A 17,207-nucleotide genomic window follows, 5' to 3' on the forward strand; every position below is an offset into this window, starting at 1 on the left:
AACATGCGTTGGATAGATGCGCAAACGGTCGAAGGCATGCGGGCAATATTCTCTGTTCTCTGCACGCGCGGGCAATATCATCGCGCGGGTAATGGTCTATATATTTAAATGGATATTACTTTTGGAATTAAATCAAAAGGATTTTAAGTTAATAGCAATCGTTAAGTTAATAGCAATCGTTATATATATATATATATATATATATATATATATATATATATATATATATATATATATATACATATATATATCAATAAACGTATCAGTAGCTAGGTTATATATATATATATATATATATATATATATATATATATATATATATATATACATATATACATATATATATATATATATATATATATATATATATATATATATATATATATATATATATATATATATATATATATATATACATACATGTATATATACGGAGATGTTGGATATCATTTTATTCTAGGCCTAGCAATATATCACATCACCAACAATATCATTTCAAACAATATATTATATCCTGTAACCGACAGTTCTCGACAACAATTTGACTTTTTGACAATTTGCTTAAGTCACTTTCGAAGCAACCATGCAGAAATCATCACAAAAGTGTATCACAATTGATTGCTACATTTTGTCTGAAAGAAAAAACTATATGTGTTACTTATCTGTGTTTAAAACAATTTACTGCAGCAAGACAGACGCGGACGCCATCTTTTTACTTCTGCAGTTTATGGCTACATGGTAGCACATCAGTTCATTTCATTTGGACAAAATGTTGCAAAAAAATGTATTCATTCAATCTTACTATCTTAAAGTATAACGTGTGGTTTCTTATCAGTTTCTGTGTGTTTGTATCAAACAGAGCCACTGAGTGGTAGATTGATATCCGCTGTATGTATTATTTGTACACGGTTTGTAGTTGCACGATATTGTGTGCTTATATGTAGCAACATCCCCATGTCGATGATATCAAGCAATTATCGTTTGTTCAATGCCGAGACAAGATTAGTGGAATATGAATCCTCTGTTTTCATGGTGATACCCATAGTCACTACTTTGACTAATCATAAAACATAATATACAAATGTACGTGTTGTTCCCAATCAAAGATTTAAGTGGAGAACTAAAAGTGACAAAGGGATATTAGAAATGAGGCAAATGAATTCACAAGTTCTGAACTGCTACGATTTGAGAGAGAGAGAAAAAAATCAACAATGAATAGTGCAAAGTAAGTGCAACAAAATGTTCACTTTACTTTCATGGAAAGTTTAGAACTTGATATGAATCGCAATATATGATGAAAGTAGCATATCATCTGTTACAGACGAACTTCTGGATTCTACCCAGCCTGTTGCAGTATGTAATTTGCACAATTCAATGTGCCACGGTATTTACATTGTCCATTATGTCACAAACTAGGATTATTTACATCTCTAATCTATTATGTGGACTAAAATGATGGAATCAATCTACCTGTCTCCGGTCGCGATCCTACTCCATAACACCTCAGCTGTCTGTGTACTCAACTATTAGCAGATATGATAGCATTTTGTTTCTGAAATTCAGTCCATGATTGAGAATGGAGATATTACATATTTGCATCAACACGGCATGTGCCATGGGAGACTGACGGATACATAACTAATGACGGCATACTAATACACTCGCTCATCATATATTTACAGAGTAGTTCTGACTTCAGACATCTCGGCTCTCTATTGTGACATCAGTTCTATGCTTTTCAAGGTTCCTGTGTTCTAACATAACAGTCTCCTTGAAGTGATGTGGCAATATTTTATTTCCTCTAATCATAATACAAGGGTTGGTTTTCCAACAGTTTGACTAGACGACTTTCTTATACAGGTATGGTTGGTTGTGGTACCACGCTGGCTGGCAATTTGTTCCATATCTATCTATTAACACAATGTGTATTTCTTAAATCCAGATGTGACAGTGTCTTATCAATCTTTAACTGATGATGGTGATGATAATGATAATGATAATGATGATGATGATGATGATGATGATGATGATGATGATGATGGTGGTGGTGGTGGTGTTGGTGGTGGTGGTGGTGATGATGATGATGATGATGATAGTGATGGTGATGATGATGATAATGATGATGATGGTGGTGGTGGTTGTGGTGGTGGTGGTGATGATGATGATGATGGTGGTGGTGGTGGTGGTGGTGGTGACGACGACGATGATGATGATGATGATGATGATAATGATGATGATGATGATGATTATGTTTACCATGTTGTTTGTTTTTGTTTTTGTTTTGTTTAAGTTTTTGTTTTGTTATGTTGTGTGGTGTGAGTTTTTTATGTTGGTCCTTTTTCTTAGTATAACACTGTGACATATATATAACATTAGAAAATATTTTTTGCTATAAGCGGGATAAGGAAAAAGTGGATGAAAACAAGTCTTATTTATTTATTAAATACACAGCGTGAATATATTGTGTATATAAATGAGAGGGTAAACAAAAAGGATTAACAGACATATCTCATTTTTAAAAACTAAAGTTCTTCCTCTATTTCATCAAACAATACTAAGGTTAATATAAAAGTATATGAACCCGTGGTGGCCATAAAACAAACAAAACTCGGCATTTCGTTAAAATGAATAATCTACAACCTCTAGATCACAAAAGTCGCAATGCTTCGTCACAACCTCTCAATGTGTAGGCGATGACCCATTGTATTATTTACACGTACATTTTATCAGAATATATTGATGCAAGAAAAATAGCATAAACTACATCAGCTGGTACATATCACTAGTTAGTTCCATTCGTGCTAGTTATACATCATCTACACTTTTGTAGTGTACTGTCCTTACTGGAAATATCTTGGTTTTTTATATATTTTGTTCATAGTTTCAACAAAATTGACTAGAAAACCTAGCTATAGTAATTTTTTACTGCAGATAGAAGGAACGGTAAGGTCCGCTCTAGATCTGTAACCCCTAGTGATGACAGACAGACATACAGGCAGACATACACATGCACACACACACACGCACGCACGCACGCACGCAGCTACATACATAATATATCCAAGGAAATATTCGTATGTTGAGTCTGTCTGTTTGACTGCTTGGTTTCTTCTTGCTAAAACGCAATCCATGGTAAATGTCACACTTGGTATAGACTTCAGGGGCAGTTTAAGCTAGCGCTGTTTGTGCAAAAAGTTATTCACGAGTACACGATTTTTTCAGTGGGAGGGGAAAACATATGTCAACGAGCATAACTTGTATGTCAGCTTCAGATTCAGATTCAGATATTTTATTGGCATTGTATAAAAACATTGGAATATAACTATTCACGAGTGCGTCTAAAATATTTAGTGACAAAAGAAAGGATAAAAAGGACGGATAAAAAACCACAATAAGATAAAAGTGAAGATCAAGATTTGTCAATAGTGATAGTCAAATAGTAATGATTTAGAGTTTTGTTGCCTCTAGATGGACAGCTGACATATGGAAAAACTTTGGGAGCACCTTCTTTAGGTTGGTATGATTGAAGTCGCCAGCAATTATTGGTACTGCGTCATCGGGGTAGGAATTTTCATAACCTGTGATGATACTTGAAAGTTCATTTAGTGCAACCGATCTATTAGCATTTGGATGAATGTGAACAGCTGAGAGAACAATGCTTGGTAATTCGCGTGGCAGGTAGTGTGGCCAAAATTTGATGAACAGACAATCGAGGTCAGAGGAACAAAACTGTGAAATAATCTCAACATTTGTGCGCCATGAGTTGTTTATTAAAAACATACACCCCCTCTTTTCTCTATCTGGATATATATCTAGATTTGAGTTTGATACAAATATACATTTGTACATGTACAGAGAGATTTGTTGGTGTTTTTATGGTGGAAATAAATATCTTTTCGGCAGAGAATATAAAGCTGTATAGAACAGCTGTATCAAATAAATATTAATGAGCGATGACGACAGCCCGTCAATTTGTGATGGATTACTACTGACATGCGCCGTTGTTCGCACTTCGCTCACCATTGGGTTGAACCATAATTAACGCCTTGAGTCATTGGCTTGACTAGACGGTATAAGTGTAAAGTTAACGTAGTACGGAATACGGTCCGTCAGCAACAAGTAACTTTCACCCATCTCTAACGACCACTATGTATCATTATCTTAAAACCACTTTGTAGATTTTACGACCCGTATAGAGGTAAGCCATAACAAAAATAGCATATAACGAGTACTATTATTGTAGTCAATAGTTAGAAATCAATTGCAGGACTTTTACAACTACCTTTATTTAATCAAATCATTAAATTTCAATGTACCATTTTATTGCGTGATTACAATTAGGAGGTAGTGTTAACGTTGAACCCGCAAAAGTGCATTTTGTCCAGCTTTTCTGCATTTTTTGGTAGCGGGTCATGAGCTAGGCACTTTCATTGTTCAACAAGGGTTTCACTAGTAGCTGTCATCCTTAGGTCACCTTATTAACACGACACGACACGACAGTGAATTTCATTTTCGGTCTACCATACACGACAGTGAATTTTATTTTCGGTGTACCATACACGACAGTGAATTTCATTTTCGGTCTACCATTAGCTTACACTATGGTGGTGAAACTCATTTTCGGCCTACCATACACGACAGTGAATGAAACTCACATTCGGCCTACCATATATATACACGACAGAGAATGAAACTCATTTCGGCCTACCACACACGACAGTTGATTTGAAACCTTTTCAAGACAACGACTTGATATAACAACATAACAAATTAAAACGATGCCGAAGTTGAATGCGTGGAGGGAACACACTCTACCTACCTTAATTATGGCCGGTACTTTCACTTCTGTCAACTATATTTTGACTTGTCGAGATCAAACTTTGTTGAAATAGCATATAATGTCATCGCTACCTTCGCATATATGCCTGTATCTGATTTGCATGAACACAATTGATATATATTTTGGATTAATACTGATAGTGAGGGCTAGGAATTCTTCACTTTATTCGGTCAAACGTAATCTATACGTTATTTAATTGTAGATCGAGGGGACTTGTTTTCAATGGGATATTCTTTATATTATTGCGAGTTTTTACGCACTATTCTGTAAATTTTTGAAAATATAATTAGATTATGGATAAGAATGGCTGGCGTAAAATATACAGGCACTATTAAAAGTGTTTTTTTTGTAAATGTTAATTGTGATCCCAGAGCACAATGTTGATAGTCCAGTAAAATACGCCTACGTGATATCTGTTTGTTTTTTGTGTACTAGAGGATCGTTGCAGACATCGAATGCTGAAGCCGTATTATACAAATTACTGTTAAAGTCGGTGTTTGTCATTCTAACACATGAGATTGTTTAATTACTATAGAATCGCGTTGTTGTCAGATTGTAATCTTACTTCAGACCCTTACAAATTTAAAATTGTCGTGCAAGGGTGTGTCTACAGTGACTTGAATTATTCACTTGTATTAATCCTTTTGTTGGCCAAATAACATGATTCTTTGTTGTTGTCCCATTGTTAAAAGCAACGGTTGAACTTTATGTCAAAGTGAGCATATGGATGAGAAATCGGATGTATTTTTGATATTGGAGTACTAAAACAGATAATTTAAAATTACCAAGCCTTTTCTAGTAAACAACAAGTCTATGTGAACCATATACCCGAGTCAATGTCAGTAATTCTAGTCAATAAATTGCAAAATCGAATAAATAAGCATGTAAAAAGATTGTCATTCGACGTAATGGAATTGATTAGTAAACAAACTACTCAAACACAAGTTTACTTGTAAACAAAAGAAATAAAATTATTCACGCATGCATCATGTTGATGTTTCAATATTATATATGGGGTCCGATGTTACTTGCACAGACTGGACTGATGTAGTGAAATTGTTTTATCAATTAGCGATCCAATACCAATTCTCATCCATATGGCCATTTTAATGTTTGCGCACAGTACTAGTGTCTTTGATCGTGACTGCGATTGTATATATGTCCAAGTCGTAGTCCTCATGTACTGAAATCACAGTCACTCTATAAAATATGTACGCTTTGCTGAAAGATATCAAGAATTCAGTCAAGAAAAGAAGAGACGCAATGTCTTCAGGTTCCTCACATTTCAACCAACCCCAGCTTTAACATACATTCAACATGACTACCTGCATACCGTCATACGTGGGTAACGTTTGGCCGTGTCAGATTTTCAAGTGGGTCGGTGGATTGATGCATATGGTTGGATGGATGGATGGATGGATGGATGGATGGATGGATGGATGGATAGGTTGGTGGGTGGGTGGGTGGGTGGGTGGGTGGATGGAGGGAGGGAGGGGAGAGAGAGATAGAAGGGGTAGAGGGAAGGAAGGTAGGAAAGAAGGAGATAGGTATGGAAAGAGAGAGGGGAGGGAGGGATTGGTTAGATGGGTGGATGGATGGATAGGTTGGTGGGTGGGTTGGTGGAGGGAAGGAGGGGCGGGGAAGGGGTACAGAGGAGAGGGGGAGGGAGGTATGGAGGGAGAAAGAAAGGAAGGAAGGACAGAGGGAGGGGTGGATGGATTGATGGATGGATGGATGGATGGATGGATGGATGGATGGATGGATGGATGGATGAATTGGGGAGGTGGCGGTATCATACACTCACTTTATATTGAGTCAGTCAATTTTAAGATGATGCCAATATTGAAATTTATTTTTTCCCACTGCCAAAAAAAGTTCTGTGAAATTCTTTACCCAATTACAGCACACAATACTGACGAACAGGACCTTGGACTAAACATCCCGAAGGTTGTCTACTCGGAACGAAGCCGGAGGACGGACGTCAGGCCCTCTAGACGCTGCACGCCCTCGGCACTATGCGATTTTCGGTCGCTTGTAAATTTTACACTGACAGTGCTAGTAACCCGAGGGTCTAACAGCTGGATTAATCACATAGTTAGTCAACATCCATTGACATGATAACTTTCAATTATATACTGTGTCTAGCAAAGGCAATCCTAAAGAATTAAAATAAGGAGTTTACAGTGGATTATATAGATATTCATTCTTCCTTTCTTCCCAGAATATATAAGAAATTGAATATATTTTATTTGCCCATAACTATGTTTGAAAAGGGGTTGTTAGAGTATTGTTGTACTTAAATTCACCTCTAAATCCAGCTCGATGAATACTGCCAGATAATTAGGCCAAGAAAACAAATTGTTGTGTTTCACGTCCCCACGCGCATCACGTGATGGGGAACGTGTGCGCCGGAGATTATATTATGTCTTTTCTTTCCAAACTGTGAATTAGCAGACTTCTTGTCAGAGCACGTGGTTTATTTTATGTTGCCACGATACTATTCAAATATTCAGTAATGCACAAGCACCATGAGAATGGCATAGGTTCTAGGTACGTATAGTTTCAGCCAGTTATTGTTGTTTTTTGAGGGATGAGCCACATTTCTGTGCAAGCTTTCAATAAAACGCTGTCTTTTATAGCATGAGATAGTTTTATTCTTCTCTGTGTATAATCCTATTGATCAGTGTAATGGCGCTTTATAAAATAAGTTGAATACTGCGCAATCGCATCACTTTTACATTTCATAAGAACGAGAAACAAACACTTTTTTCTCTTGGCCTAAACAACCACCTGCAATGAGGAAATTTGTGTATGTTAAACCATTATTCATAAATACATAAATTAAAATATATGAAAACATTGACATTGCAGCAGGTGGTACGTGCTAAGGCAGACTATCTTTCTGTGATGTGAACACAATACATTGTTTGCTGTAGACCATTTGGAACCTAATGGTTACTGTTATTTTTCTATCATTATTTCTTCAATAAACGATCATTATAAATGTTAAATTGTCCATTTTCTCATTCACACATATACGGTCACAAGTGAACATATTAAGGACCCTACATGAATCCAGCAAGGGTATTGTTTTAATCTGTCAAAAGAACTGAGTGGAATTCCTAATCTTCTCCATATTTACTCGTTTTCTGTAATTGAATGTGTCACATTGGAGAAAAGATACTCTGTCTCAACAAACCTAGGCTGCATTTTTTTTAACCATTCATATTTCCCGTGGATACTATAGAGATTACACAAGCGCTGTTTTCATGAAAATCTCCCCATTTGAATTCATCATCAAGGGTATAAATGCCTTTGGTACTCTTTCCAATACCAAAGACGGTACCATTGGGCTGTATAGCTATATCTCGCACACCCCTACCACCACCACCACTCATATACTCCCATTCACTATTTTTTACTCTCTGACGACGCTTTAGGGCGCCATCTTTGGAGACACCAAGAATCTTTCCATTTTGGTACACGTCAATCGACCTAACGCCATAACTGTTTGTAACCTTCTGCCACTCACTGTTCAAGTCAGGGCGGAAAACCAGCTTATCTTCAGTTGTTGTTGCCAGGATTGTGAAGTCGTCTTCTTTATACATCATAGCAACATCCCTCACACAGCAGCTATTTTCAATGGGTCCCTCCCATTGACCGAGATTAGGGCTTTTCTTGGTGTATAGTCGTTTGTTGAAGACCCCCAGTAGAGTATTATCTTCGCGATTAACAGCAATGGCTTCGATACAGCAAGTGTCGGTTGTGTCAAACCATCTACCATCGACACGATTTCTTGTCACTAATAGATTCTCACAGTTTACACCAACCATGTTTGTGCCTGTAAGTACACAACAAAACAATGTAACGAAAAAACAAAAAAACTTTTCGGACATTGAGAAAACACTCTCAGGTGACGTATTAAGCAAGTTCAGGATAAAAGTGGTTTGTGATCCATTAGCTAACGGATCGCAAACAGCTTTTATCTCGAACGTGTCCATTATCACATCAAATGCTTATTTTACATGACGATGTACATGTACATGTCTTGTTACTTAATGCGAACATGGACAATGGAGGAGCTGCAAGCTATCATGCAAAAAAAAAACACGCGGTCTATATTTGCATCGTGGTAATAATATAAGCTTAATAATAAGCTCATATCGTAACATCTTCTATATTCACCCACTTGTTCATCATATCTTGTTGCCATTATTACAACTACTCATATATCAAACATGTAAAGTATTTACAACCCACCTTCACTGAGACATGCTACCAAATCACTTAGATAAAGTATGGTTACAAATGCTACAACTGCTCTCATTTTGAATATCCTCCGATCCTATGTCTGGGATTAGTATTTCAACTGTAGATAAAAAAAATTAAAAGGCAATTGAAAACATATCTATATAAAATAAATATTCCACTTCGTTGTTATTATCCCGATAATAGTCTTTCGTTTGCATGATTTGATGAGCTACAGGCCAGTCCACTAAAAAAATGTGTTTTCTCATACACTGTTATTCTACAACTCAAAAGGTGTGGCTAAAGAGTCAAGACGTTACTCAAGATACATGTAACTAGCCAGTACATATCAATACATGGAAGTTTGGGGAAGGTAAATTTAATAAGTACAATGTAAATAAATGAAAATATGGAGACGGGAAACCAACCAGTACAATAATAAATACATGAAAGTGTGGTGGTGGGACACGCACACCAGCAAGCTGTCAGTATCTGTCGATCAATGGATAGACCCTACTTGCTACAAGTGTGGGGTTTACTATCCATAAAATAGCAGATTTATTCTGAAAGGACAAAACCCATAGATACTTGTATTTACATTCGTTGTTGGAATGCACAATTCTGAGTTATAGGTTTCATACATGACGTACTTTTAACTGGAAAATTAATCTTATCAAACTAGATGAAATGTGACCTTGCACATTTCAGATATTGTCTGATTATCGAAAACACATTAATTATGGAAATGAACCATAAATATTATTAGGTACACCAACAACCTTTAATGGACACACACACACACACACACACACACACACACACACACACACACACACACACTTTGCAATCAATCGCTTTACAACCAGGTTCTAAATTAATTGAAATCTAAAGCTTGTGTTCAGTTAAGGATATTGCTTAATTATCAAAAATGGTTATCTATGCACATTTACACATTGTAATTCAAAATTAAATAAAGACTACCTCAAATACATTCGCTTCATTGTGGTTGATGAAGGTACAAAATTAGATGAAATTTTACGTTTGCATTCTTCAGAATGATATAGTCTAATTACCGAAACTAATTGAAAATAAAAACCATAAATTATGCAAATGACTAATTAATATTAACTGATTAATCTAATCAGTTCTTGTAATTAGCATATCGAAGATGTGTAGCAAGTTTCATTAGAAACAATGAAGTATTTTTTAGATATCGTGTTGATAGTCATACATACAGACATACACACACACACACACAAACAAACAAACAAACAAACAAACAAACAAATAAACAAATAAACAAAAAAACACAATCAAACAAACAGACAGTCAGTCAGTCAGTCAGTCAGTCAGTCAGACAGACAGACAGACAGACAGACAGACAGACAGACAGACAAAAGCATAACATAACCAGTAAAAAACAACCTCAAACCCACCCAAATATAATGTGAGTGCGAGTGTCTGTGTGTCTGTTTATGTGTATATGTGTTTACATCTATCTGTCTGTCCGTCTGTCTGTCTGTTTGTCTGTCTGTGTGTGTGTGTAGCTGTGTGAGTGAGGGAATGTGTGCAGGCATGTGTTTGTGTTTGTTTGTGTGTCTACAAGTGTATGTGTGTGTCTATCTCTGTCTGTATGTATTTATGCAAGTATGTATGTATGTATGCATGCATGTATGTATGTATGTATGTATGTATGTGTGTATGTATGTATGTATGTATGTATGTACAATGTATGTATGTATGTATGCGCGCGCGCGCGTGTGTGTGTGTGTGTGTGTGTGTGTGTGTGTATGTGTGTGATATGTTAATCCTGAGTCGTCATGTCAGCAACCCAATCCATCAGTACAGTCTCGGCAGTCAACGTTGTATCCCTTTTTTTAAACAAACACACCCACTATAATACCAGCAACATTTATCACGCTAGTCATTCTCTATTTTAAGCTGTGCACAGTTTGACACGTTGAAACTCGTTCTCTGCTCAATTACAAGCAACACATTTATACAAAATGCAAAACAGACTTGTCTTGAAGTGACACAACATAGCAATATATATATATATATATATATATATATATATATATATATATATATATATATATATATATGTATATATATATATATATACAACATAGCAATATATATATATATATATATATATATATATATATATATATATATATATATATATATATATATACGGCTTGTGGCCATGGATTACAACATTTATAGTGTTTGCTGTACGAATATGGATGACGAATCGTAGATATACAAAACATCACCGACTGCAAGAGATTGTCTGTAAATGATCGATATCTTTACAAGTTTGCTAAATTTCTTTAAACAATGATATTTTCCAGTCTCAGTACTTTTAGAAAAAATGAAATAAATGCAAGAAACGACAGGAACATTTTAATGTATCGTAGTGTTGGCACATGAGGCATTGATAGCATAAAGTGGGTATCCGATCTCAATTTAGTGAAAAAGCTACACACATAAAATGGACAGCTGTAGACTAAACGGTCAGTAACACACTTATTTTGGAGTAAATCTGAGAAATTAAAAAAGAAGAAGGATAAGAAGTAGGTGGTATTGGCTCATTTATTACATGACCATTTATTTATTTATTTATTTATTTATTTATTTATTTATTTATTTATTTCAGATTTATTTATTTATTTATTTGAGATCTACAGGATTACCCCATTTACAGAAAGACTAAAATGCATACAACATTTACAAATCTGGTAAAAATAGAAATAAAATAAATTAAAAGAAGATAAAATTACCGAAATTGCGTTAAAATCACACAGCAACATATGGATATTACAACTTAATTATCAATACATTAACACATATACAAACAATAAATTCACAGAACAAAATGCCCCAAGCCAATCATTCAGTCAGCCAATCATTCAGTCAGTCAGTCAGTCAGTCAGTCAGTCCGTCCGTCATTGCGATCGTGTAATACTCATATATACCGGTACAAATCTTATGAAATTCATTGATAAATTGACGTCGACGCAATCAATATTTGTCAACTGTCTGTCAAATGCAGTTTTTACCTCGTTGGCATTACTTAACTGTCTACTCATGAAGCAATCACCAATACTCGGATGGTGGACAGTTTTAGGTCTACACAATGCGCTATCAAAATCGCCAAATTACAAAACTCGTCGTTTACGACCGATCGACCCTACACGTTTATGATACAATTCATTCGATGTGCGAGCTGTTACGAACTTGCAGTGATCACCCTAGACTGTCGACAGTCGTTCGTGCCTTTTTTGCTACGTTTCATCTAAATCAAAGTCGTCGCCTCGCTCCGTAGCACTGAATACTAATGCGTAATAATAGGAACTGCGATTTCCGAAGGCACGAACTGTGAGTGCCGAAGGCACGAATGCCTCCGGCACTCGCTGATCAGTACGCGGTTATAGTATTGCTCCGGATCGGAGCGAGGCAACCACTTAATTAGTTTTAGACAAAACGTAGCAAAAAGGCACGAACGACTGTCAACAGTCTATGATCACCCGATCGCGCCATAAGTTACTGGACAGATATATTTCGAATTTGACGTATGGTGTTATTTGCTTGTTGAACGTGGAATCAAATATGTTCACCTGGTAAATAAATAGCACGTACAGGTGATGCAACAACGTACAACATCTATGCGTTTTCACAACTGTCACAGAAGCCGTCCTGGCAAGTTGTCAAGTTTACCGGTGTAACAACTGAATTGGCAAAGTGTCTGGAAAAAAGTGTTTTCAAGATTCTCGATACGGTAAAAAACGGTCTAGTAGAGAGAACGCTTTGTACTGTCGGTGTACGCATGTCAATTGTTCTGTTTCCAATTTTAAGATCGGTGAGAGCAAAGTGGTATGTCTGTGAAGATCATTTTGGGCCAGACAGTATACTTTTTACAAACCTTTAGATTTTTTCCCCGTACTACAATCAAACCGATCGTCAGACTTTAGAAACCACTACGCTGTGAAGCAATAATTCTATAAAAAGCTGACTTCATTTTGCGATAATAAAAGTTATGAATGGACATTAATCTAAAGTTCTACTGATAGTTCGTCATATCCTTTAACGGAATGAGAACTTTTAATTAATTAGGAAAATTCAAAAGTCATCACGGATTCCCTTTTTACTGCTGGTCCAAAATTGTCAAATAAAATAGATACTGCCGGAAATAAATATAGTATCCAAGCAAATGAAGCAAATGTAATGTAAAACATAACGTAATAACCTGATATCAATCTAAAAGCCATTAACAGAGTTGTCCCATTAGATATCTAGACTACTAGTTTTTTCCAAGTGTAAGTTATAATTTAGTCCACATGTTATATTACTCTTATTGATTTCATACGACAAAGCCGGGTTTTCATTATCATACCTTTACTTTACTTTACTTTATAACGACATTAACTGACTCAAGAATATTGTAACATGGTCTGCAACTTATCTTGGATTTTGAGTTTAAGGTACTTCTAATTGCCAAGTACGTTGCTGTATGGCACTTGTTATATTGAACTATATATGGACATATATAAAAGCTGGTCGCACGTTGCATTTGATTAATTATTACGCTGTTTTTGATTGATTGTGCTCATGAACATTTCATCATTTAATTGTAATCAAGATACAGTGAAAATAAGTTAATTTGCTGTGTTAACTCAGCACATTAATGTATTATATTGTCTATTATAATTTCTTTTTCTTGTGCTGAAATAGATCAATTCAAATCAACTTAACTTTGACATTGGTGTCATTGACATTGAATTCTCTGATAAATGCATAGTAAAAAAAACTATATTCAAAGATGTATTGTAGAAACTAAACCTAAGATATTGTAGCTAGAAATGACGTGTTTAATTATACGAATGAACTCCGCTGTAATACTAGCAAAACATAAAAAGACAAACGCATGTACACAAAATGTCACCACTTACTTTGAAACAAAGTGAATGTACCGTGGAAGGCTGCAAACAGCTGCTCGATGGGTTGGCACGCTACTTAATTTGGAATGGTCAGTTGAGAACACGACTTTAAATAAGTTATAAGTAATTTGATATTTGGCGTGGGTGTATATGGACACGTCATGAAAGCATAGATCCTTCAGATGTACGTCGGACTTTGAAGTCGAAAGTACCTGCTTAATTAATATTTTACCCATTTTTAGTATTTACGCTTTTATGGGGTAACTTTACCTAGGGGAAAAAACACATTTTGTTTGCTCAAAATTTCTATGGGTCTTGTTCGCACGATAGAGTGGTGAAATTGAAAAAAGGGGTTAAAGTGTTGTTGTCCTTGAATTCACCTCTAACTCCTCTTCGAAGAATACTCCTATACTTAGGCCTAAAAATAAATTACCCGACCCACCTAGCTTTTCACTGCCGACCCTAAACTTTTTTTACATATGGAAAAATAATAAAACTGTGAAGTCTCGTCAGAAATAGTGCACGTGGATGCGGAAACTGACATCAACTTAACAAGAGAATATAAAACTGTTATTCCAATCTGTAATGGCTGTACATCTGATGGGAAGAAACCAATAACACAGAGACCATATTTTGATAAAACAGCCAGCCAGTTTGTTTAATTAAATATATACATGCGTTCTAACTTGTTGCACCCTATGAGACCCTAGATCTCAAATTTGTGCATGGCATCGTTTTGATAAAGTATTTATTTGTATTCTGTGACCAATCTTTTATTTTATAATGTTCCATTTTTACGATCAAATTTATGTTGAAACCAAGGCAGAAATGAAGACATAGACAGACAGAGACACAGACAGACAGACAGACAGACAGACAGACAGACAGACAGACAGACAGACAGACAGACAGACAGACAGACAGACAGACGGACGGACGGGAAGGCAGGCAAGCCCAGAGACATATTATTTTAGTTTGTTTTAACGATAGATGATAATGGAAAACAGTCCAGTCAGAGTAGTATTCACTTAGTGCATTTAGTACTACATCCATGTTCCTACCCGTGTTTGTGGTTCGGTAAATATTTGCTCTAAAAATAAAGACAATGAATAGTTTTCCATGTATACCTTACATAATAAATAAGACTCTTTTATTTGCAGTCTTCATGCACGTACGGTTTTATGGAGTAACTTTACCTAGGAAAAAAAACACATTTTGTTTGCTCAAAATTTCTATGGGTTTTGTTCGCACGATAGAGAGTGGTCAAATTGACTAGTTACAGGGGTCTCCGACGCCCTCTAAGGTTCGCTGTTTGAGGGCGCTCGGTAAAAGTAACTCATTATTAATTTAGTAGGATAGCCTGGAGTGGTAAAACCAACAATACGAACAGTTTAAACTGACGTAGAAAACAAAACACTACTACATGTTTTCAAATGGTTACTTTATTACATGACACCTTGTAGGAAAAAAATAAAGTAAAAAAGGGTACTCAGTAAGAAAAAATTAACATTTAATTTGAAAACAAATGCAAAAACATGCCCGCAAGCGGGACGTACTTTCTTATCATGTTGTAGGTCCTCCACATTAAGTGGAATTATGAGGGAACCCCTGTCATGTGACTAACTACATGAACTACGGCAACCAGCCCTTCATCGGATCCATCCGTTAGCACTTTGACGACAGTGGTTGCATGAAGAAGTTCTATTTCTGATCATAATTGTTATTTTCACATATAATACATTTCAAACTGATTAATACAGTTTGTAACTAGAATGTCATGTCGCGGTGCATCTTGTAGTGGGGTGCCTGATGGTGATGATGGAAGTGAGAGTTCTCAAGCTGTCGACCATGACGACACTCACACACAGTCAACGTTACACGAGAGTAATTGTCAGGTGCAGCCAACTAAACGTAGTTTAGAGTTCTAAACTGGTACAGTATAACGTATTAAAAACTTCATTACTAATATCATTTGTTAATAATGAAGTTTTTAATACGTAATACTGTACCACTTTAGAATTCTAGACTACAGCCAACGAAGCTGTGTGTGCAAAAAGCTGTTCATACACGATTTTTCAGTTGGAGGCCCGGGGAGTTTTTGAATTGGTCAGTGGGAAGGGGGATACAGGCCAGTATTTCAGTGGGAAAACATGTTTTCATTCGAATGGGCAAGGGGAGAAGGTAAACGTACGGACAAATTTAAGCGGGCATAGGGGCGCTCTATAGCAACGATTTCGTATTTTGTCTAGTGACGTACGTTAGTAATTTTCGTTTTATGACATTAGATGGTGGTTGTGGTTGTGGTGGCGGCGGTGGCGGCGGCGACGAGATAACGGCGACGACGACGATGACGATGACGATGACGATGACGATGACGATGACGATGACGATGATGATGATGATGATGATGATGATGATGAAAGTAATTAGTGTTCGCAAGCTGTGGACCATGGCGACACTCATACACAGTTTGCGTTACATGGCAGTAACAGTAGCTAAGAGTCAACTATTACACAAGAAGTAATGCATATTGGGTGGATGGATGGATGGATGGATGGATGGATGGATGGATGGATAGATAGATAGATAGATAGATAGATAGATAGATAGATAGATGGATGGATGGATGGATGGATGGATGGATGGATGGATTGCAAAGGTAAACCTAGAGAAAGAAAATATCGAGCAGTTTACTGTAGATTATAAAACAAATCATCCATTCCTTCCGAGAATACATCGGAATTGCGTACGTATGACATTTTAATTGCCCATAATTATGTGTTGAAAAAAAAAGGGGTTAGAGTGTTGTTGTCCTTGAATTCACCTCTAACTCCTCTTCGAAGAATACTCCTATACTTAGGCCTAAAAAATAAATTACCCAACCCACCTAGCTTTTCACTGCCGACCCTAAACATTTTTTTACATATGTAAAAATAATAAAATTGTGAAGTCTCGTCAGAAATAGTGCACGTGGATGCGGAAACTGACATCAACTTAACAAGACAATATAAAACTGTTATTCCAATCTGTAATGGCTGTACATCTGATGGGAAGAATTCGAAACCAATAACACATATACCATATTTTGATAAAACAGCCAGCCAGTTTGTTTAATTAAATATATACATGCGTTCTAACTTGTTGCACCCTGTGAGACCCTAGATCTGAACTTTTTG

General features: G+C 36.1%; 1 protein-coding gene across 1 annotated transcript; it reads right to left on the reverse strand.

The window, feature by feature from the left end:
* Positions 1-6,680: 6,680 nt before the first annotated feature.
* On the reverse strand, positions 6,681-14,132 carry LOC144454031 (uncharacterized). Its single transcript, XM_078145439.1, has 3 exons — positions 14,044-14,132; positions 9,101-9,209; positions 6,681-8,681 (listed from the first exon to the last, which is right to left on the reverse strand). The coding sequence occupies exons 2-3, from the start codon at positions 9,165-9,167 to the stop codon at positions 8,056-8,058; spliced, it is 693 nt and encodes a 230-aa protein (XP_078001565.1). The 5' UTR covers positions 9,168-9,209; positions 14,044-14,132; the 3' UTR covers positions 6,681-8,055.
* Positions 14,133-17,207: the final 3,075 nt, after the last annotated feature.

This window comes from Glandiceps talaboti, chromosome 3, assembly GCF_964340395.1.
Source record: "Glandiceps talaboti chromosome 3, keGlaTala1.1, whole genome shotgun sequence".
Lineage (NCBI taxonomy): Eukaryota > Metazoa > Hemichordata > Enteropneusta > Spengelidae > Glandiceps > Glandiceps talaboti.

Bases quoted from the DNA above. Each gene is read 5' to 3' on its own strand.
- LOC144454031 (XM_078145439.1), bottom strand. From the start codon at position 9,167: ATGAGAGCAGTTGTAGCATTTGTAACCATACTTTATCTAAGTGATTTG. The intron at 8,682-9,100 runs GTGGGTTGTAAA...GTGTACTTACAG, and splicing joins GGTAGCATGTCTCAGTGAAG to GCACAAACATGGTTGGTGTA.